This window comes from Amphibalanus amphitrite, unplaced genomic scaffold (assembly GCF_019059575.1).
Source record: "Amphibalanus amphitrite isolate SeventyFive unplaced genomic scaffold, NRLGWU_Aamphi_draft 000703F_arrow, whole genome shotgun sequence".
Taxonomy (NCBI): domain Eukaryota; kingdom Metazoa; phylum Arthropoda; class Thecostraca; order Balanomorpha; family Balanidae; genus Amphibalanus; species Amphibalanus amphitrite.
The window spans coordinates 52,890-59,904 of NW_024882197.1; the positions used below are offsets into that span (position 1 = coordinate 52,890).

General features: G+C 51.1%; 1 protein-coding gene across 1 annotated transcript; it reads left to right on the forward strand.

Annotated features, from left to right (window-relative positions):
* Window positions 1-5,260: 5,260 nt before the first annotated feature.
* Window positions 5,261-6,234, forward strand: LOC122364849 (venom protease-like). Its single transcript, XM_043335622.1, has one exon. It carries the CDS (start codon window positions 5,261-5,263, stop codon window positions 6,221-6,223), a length of 963 nt encoding a protein of 320 aa, XP_043191557.1. The 3' UTR covers window positions 6,224-6,234.
* The last annotated feature ends 781 nt before the right edge of the window (window positions 6,235-7,015 follow it).

Consider the following 7,015-nt stretch of genomic DNA (forward strand, 5'->3'; position numbering starts at 1 on the left):
GCGAAACGGCAAGGGGGGTCAACGGACCCCCCCCCCCTCTTATACGTTCGCGGCTGGAAAACACCAATACGAACGAGGGTTAAGGCAGACGTCATATGCTATTCTTTTAGATAAAACTGCATTGTGTTAGTATCAGGGCCTCGGATAACATGTTAACTGGGTGGGCAATCGCCCACCACCCAGTAGCGATTTTTGCCCACCCAGTGGAGTGTGTTTGCCCGCCCACCTAGTAAAGACGGAGACGGAGCAGTTTTACCCGCGCTGGGCCGGTGCTCAGCGCCTTCCGCGCCGGGCCGGGGGTGTGCATGAACAACCCCGTCTAACTCGGCTCCTGGGCGACGTAGCGACATGCGGTAGGCGGCATTGGAAAGACAGTTAAAATGAAGAGATTACTTGGTCTAAAAATTGTAGACTTTGTCCGTCTGTATCACATGCCATTTGCCGCTTGTTTCCATTTTGCTCCGTTCTCGAGATATCACGGGGAGCAGGTATCCGCCCCCCGTCGGTGTGAAGTTGGCACGGAATGCGGATCCCCGTTGGTGAGCGCATGATATTTCGGACCAAAAGACTATCTCGCCACTCAAAGCAAAACTTCAGGACGTCCGGAACCGAAAACCCATTGACACGGCACGAATGCGTCGATGGCTACCAAATGCTGCTGTCTGGTATAAATAAAGCGAAAAACTGTGTCCATTTTTTGCAACGCATTCTGATGTACGGTAATTAGAGCAGGGGCGCGGGAACTACTTTCAGACGAGGGGGGGGGGGCACACCATGAATTGAATCAACCTAGGGTACCCCCAAACAGTAGCGGCGGAACACCTTCAATTAAGGGGGGGGGCACTGCCGACTTTTGGTCCCATTCTTTCCATGCAACGCCCATAGGGCTAATGTTGAAATGCCAAAATCAAAGGGGGCACGGTGCCCCGGTGCCCTCCCCGTTCCGCCGCCTATGCCCCCAAACCTAGCTTTCGCGCCGGTTTTAGGCCACTTATTTTTCATCCCTTGGCGTTTTGATCAAAAAAGAAAACATTTGCAAAGAAGTGCGATATTCCGTCTTAACCCGCGCACCGACGGGGGTCTGCGCCAACCGACGGGGGGGGGGGGGGGGCGGATGACCGCCCCCCCCCCTGAGATCTCGAGAGCGAAGCAAGATAGCGACAAGCGGTAAACGGCATCGGATACGCACGGTCAAGATCTACAATTTTTACGAAGGTCATTTTCAGGTCAGGTCAAAGATGACATCACAGGGGTCGAAAAAGTCAAAATGGCGGCGCTAGATATGGAGATAGTTTTTCTCGAATAACTTTCGAATTTGTCAAGATAGGAGCAAACTAAGGGCATCATCGTGATCCTCTCGTCAATCCGCATCGAATGATATATATGTTGACCTCGAAAGGTCAAGGTCAAAGGTTGACCTCAGGTCACGTGACCTCGAGGTCATCATGTATATCATTCGATGCGTCTTGACGAGCTGAACACAATGAGACCATCCACGCGTCTGTATCTCGTTCCTGTACGGAGTTATTGGCCAAAAACCTTTGGTGACCTTTGATGACGTCACATGACCTCACACATTAGCGTCGCCACGGGGGGCAAGCGGGGCAGGTTGCCCCCCCCCAACCTCGGACCGGGCACCCCCTGAGATCGATACAGATCCGATGAGATTTTGGAGTCGGGGAAAAATGGGGGTACCTTTTTGTGAATGCCTGTGAGGTCAGACTATGTTGGAGCGTGCAGTTCAAACCAAAGTCAGAGTCGCAGTCGCCAAAATCTTCAAGACTCCGACTCCAGACTCGGAAATGTCAATGCCATGTTTCGTGCCATGTTCCTGGTTGATTCTTTATTACATTTTGTAGCTGATTTTCATAAATTTTGGAGTGCTGACACATAATTTTCTTTCAAAGCGTGACACGAAATCTTCGGGGCTTTCTCAACTCTCGTCAAATGTCTGCGACAGGCACAAGCACCGTTCAAGTGCCGCAGGGCTCATGAGCCTGCCTTCACACAGGCTCCTAAGGAGCTCCACTGAGCTCTAAGAAGCTTTCGGAGGGCCCAAACCGGCCTCTGAGAGTTCCACTGGTGTCCATGTTCTCTAGAGGGCCCATACAGGGATCTTTGAGGACATTATACATACGTAGACCTCTGAAGGGCCACACGAATCTTTGAGGATGCCTTCGAAAATTTCTGAAAACCTCAACTGGCCTATGATAGTTCAGCCGAACTTTTGAGGCGACAGACTTTACTAACCCCAACGCGGCATCTGAGGGGTCACAACTCACGTGTCCCTCTGAGGGCCGCAACACATGTTTCTTATGTCCCTACCAACGTAGGGTCCTTAAGGATTCGACACAGACCCCGACGGTTCACACTGTTATTCGAGGGCTCCAGGCTCACCCTGGGCCTAGTCTCTTAGCGCCCGCCGCCCACACTGGCTTCTGAAAGCTCGTGTGCCCTAAAGGGCTTTCCGGGCCCACCTTAGGCTCGGAAAGCCCTAAAGCACCACATACACGTAAATATTTGGGGTGACCCACGCCGATCTCCGGGATCCTAAGCAGGCTTCTGAGAGTCCACACTGACCCTGAGTGGCCTGAAATGGCCTGGAAGTCACAATCCTATCTCTAAGGGATCCCTTACCGCCATGCCGTGCGTAACTTTTGGTTCCGTTAAATATTTTTGGTCGCGTTTGCAGCGCTTTCCTTCACTCGAAAAACCAGAAACTTTTTGTTCACACTCGAGTGAACAAAACACTTCTTCTCACTGCAGCAAGGATGAATGATGTACTTCCGATTCACACTTCCGACATTCTCTCTCAGTCTCCGCCGAATGCCCAATTCTTAGCTACAATCGGCGGCTGGGATAAGCCCTATGCATTTCACGTAAAACCTCGGCATGCATGCGTGAATGGAGGTTTTAGCGAGGTGATCCGATTCAAACGGAGCGTTTTTCACCTTCTTCTGGGTAATGATCATGAGCGACGAGAGTCTGCACTGGGGCCCTCTGCAGTGCGTCGGCAATCGCAGCCACTGTAATTCTAACGGTCGTTTTTGTCCAGAAATTTCAAAATTTTGATTTTTTTTTGTAAAAAAATACATGCTATAGCTAGAAGGAAAACTTTGTCACCATCGGATTCCTCGCACCATTGCGCGTCGAATGATATGTAAAACGAGTGAGTAACGGCTGGGGAAAGGCAAGATTTAACACAAAACTTGATTTTGCCCTCCCAACCGAAAATGTCTGGCGACGCCTATGACCTCACAGCTGCCCAACAGCAAAACAGACCTCAAGGTAGTGAAGGTTGATCGTATATGAAGTCATGTATGGTATATGGGGCCATTCCGACCCGTTTTAGTGGTAAAAACAAGGAGTTGATTTTTCCCCCATTGACTTATAATGGGGAGGTCGCGAAATTGACCTGACCTTAGGTCACCGATATCAAAATTCCGAGATATACAAATTGTAGCAACTAATGACCTAATAACATCCTGCGACTTTCAAAGGCCTCCGACATCTACTGTAGCTCTGGCACGGTGACAAAGTTGCAAAAAAGTGACTTGAGGTTGGGTCATTCAAAGTGACCTGGTGACCTGACCTTGAAAGTTAGGAGGTTCAAACTTGCACACCATGTGTAAAATTGATGAGGGAATAGTCGTACCAAATTTCGCTATTCGCGAAAAACCTCAGGGGGGGGGGGGGCGGATATCCGCCCCCCCCGTCGGTGCGCGGGTTAAAGCTGTGGGGGCACCGCCCCCACGGCCCCAGAGTTGGGGGGGGGGGTAAACTGTCCCCACTGCCCTCCCCCGTTCCCGCGCCTATGAATTAGAGAAAACAATGCGTTGAAATAATCGTAACAGTGATGACTGATGACTGTACCAACTTTGGTTGTGGGTGCCCAGAGCCCCCTGGGGGGTGCCCAACTCAGCATTGGCCATTGGGGGTGCCCGGGCACACCCAAAAGTATACAAATCGACACCTATGGAAGGGGACCTTTTCTGTTTCGAGAATTGGCTTAGTCTGTTGGTTGTTGCGTCAGAGGTGATTTTTTTTCCAGAGATAGTTGATTTACCATATTTTGCAAGCTAACAGTAACTGTTCACGCACAATTTGTAGGCGCTTCCTTTAATGTTATTTTTATTCAACAGGTAACCTGTTTCCACTCCCTATTACAGTTTTTAGCTTAACTGTTTACCATATAACAAAGCTCACTTTTCCTCTCCATTCATCATCTAATGGGAACTCCACACGTAAACTCCTCCCGGCTAGTACCGCACATCTGAACCGGTCCTGCGCGATGGCGCGCCGGTCTGCGGGAGGTCACCACAGGAGCACACGGAGCCTTTCGCTCTCTGCGACTGTCGTGACCAGGGAGCACGTCGTCTGCGACCTCCACGCCACTATCGCGGCTAAAATCAGCGGTGGTGGTCGTCAGCGCAGCCGGCTGTGACAGCAGCGGCCGCTCGGCAGACGGGTGTGTTTTATGCGACTCGCCTGTTGGTCGGGTATATACGTGAAAGCCTATTGCAGTGCGTTAGACGACCGTTGCATGTCGTCGTGGTCGCTACAGCGCTTCGGTAACAATTTTATCGCTAATCGCTTTTATCCGTATACAAGAAAAAAAAATGATGGAGACTTCAACATCAGCTTGGCTTGGTCTACACCATGTCTAAATTTTAAGAAACATATTTTTTAAAGTAATGTTTGTAACCTGGGTCTTAAGTGAATCGTGTTCATTGCCACGGCCTTGTCTGATTTTCTCAAAGCTATGAACAACTGAACATACATGAGACATGAGCACAACCAATAATATACAGACACATGACAATGCACGTCAATAACTGTGAGGTTTGCTTATCAATAAACTTGCATTTTCCGCCTCTGCATTTTGCATTCGATATTGTCGTTAAATGCCACAGGAGAGGCTGACATGGTAATCCATGCCTATATTTTTATGCATGTAGTGAGTGCAGAATGATTGCTATCTTACCGATGCCACTGCAAGATAAACTGTAGGTAGGTACTCGCAACGTCGTTTCGCTCTACATCTCATGTGGTGCAAAAGAAAACGCTCAGTTATGCTGCAGTGCGGAACAGTACCTATGAGGGCAACACATACCGAGAGTGACCTTGTCCAGAGAGCGGGCTACCAGTAGCATGCGGGTTTCAGATGGACATCAGGCATTGTCTCTCGGTTTTCAGACACGCATTACACACAGCAGTGTGAACGGGACTCAGTTGTTGTCGAGAGGTGGTGTGCGGCGCAATGCGGACTGTGGCAGGCGCGCTACTCGGAGCGACGGTGTTGGTCGCAGTGGCTGGATTCTACGTCCACAGCTGCTACTCGATACACTCCTACTACCGACTTGGCCACAGAGGTCGCAGCCTCGCCTCAAAACTGAAGAGCATCCTGAAGAGAGCCTCTCGCCAGGATCCGTTCTCGTCCCTCGACTGCGGCCGGCCGGCGCCGAGGCTGTCTTCGCGGATAGTCGGGGGTGAGGATGCAGTACCCGGCGACTGGCCGTGGGTGGTCCTGCTCGGCACCGGACCCCCGGACGACCCCCGCTGGTTCTGTGGGGGCACTCTGATCGCGCCATCCGTCGTCCTGACCGCGGCGCACTGCGTGGTCAGCTACTCTGCAGAGGAGCTGCTCGTTCGTCTTGGCGAGCACGATCTCACGCGCGACGACGACGGCCGCCATGAGACGGTGCCGGTGGCGGCGGTGGAGGTTCACCCGCTGTACCGGGGGCCGCACAACGACATCGCGCTGCTGCTGCTGCGCGAGCCGGTGGTGCTCCGGCGGCGCGTGTGGCCCGCCTGTTTGCCTCCTCCGGGTGCCGTGTTTGTCGGTGTGGAGGCCACGGTGACCGGATGGGGGCAGCTCGAGTATCATGGAGAGACGCCGCCAGTGCTACAGCAGGCAGAACTCCGAGTAGTCCCCGCCAAAGACTGTGAGAAGGCGTTCAGAAAACTAGAGCGGTTCAGAGACGGGTTTCGGAGGACGAGCAAGGTGTGTGCGGAGAGTGCTGGCAGCGAGCCTCGAGACGCGTGTACGGGCGACTCTGGAGGACCGCTGGTAGCCCACGGAGCTGACGGGAGATACAGGGTGATCGGCGTGGTGTCCGGTGGAGAGGGCTGCGCCAGCCCCAACAGGCCCGGCGTCTACACCAGAGTGTCCAAATACGTCAGGTGGATCGATATAACCGTCAGACATATGCTGCAGGTGTAGATCATTGGCACTGGAGGGTGGATCTCCTCACAAAGTGGCAGAACACCCGGGGTGACATGCACAGACAGTAACGTGGGTGAAATCGAAAACTGTGAAGCGATTGTGCGACTGAAATGTTTAAACAATATGACAAGTGTATCTTCTATCGACATGTGAGCCGGCACGCAAATGCAAGACAGCCTACAAGGTGCTATCTCATCCCAGAATTAGAGAGTAAATTACCGTGGATTGCTCAGCTCAATCAGTGAGCAGCTAAGTTGATGACTTACATTTCGCCATCCATTTTGTAACTAAATCAATGACCTCTCTGTTCCGATTGTGACAATCGATACGTATTTGAGTAGGTGTAACGCCCATTAAACTTACTGGCAGTGAGTGATCTTATGTTAGGTACATGACAATGGACCCAGATATCACTAATCATCTAGGATCATCAGCTGTTGCTGTATCGTGATGGTGAAATATCAAAGCAGCCTTAGCACAAGTCATAAGCTAGCATACAGCCCAAATTACAAGCGAAGCATAGCGTCATTTCTATGTCATTCATTGGTAAAGTAGTGCTTCAAGGTAGCATGTTTGCCCTGATCTTCTTCAGTGTGCAGATTTGCTAAGCGACTGGGCTTTTACCCCGTTGTGGAGCTGGGAAACGATTATGTAACAAAGATAACATAGAACCGGATTGTAAGTGCCAAATGTCATCTGAAAATGTGTCATACATGCTTAATCCCATGATGTTCTGCAAATACATAATACGGTTGTCACTACTTGGTTGCTAATTGATATCACCAACCA

Coding starts and splice junctions, on each gene's coding strand:
- LOC122364849 (XM_043335622.1), top strand. CDS start 5,261: ATGCGGACTGTGGCAGGCGCGCTACTCGGAGCGACGGTGTTGGTCGCA.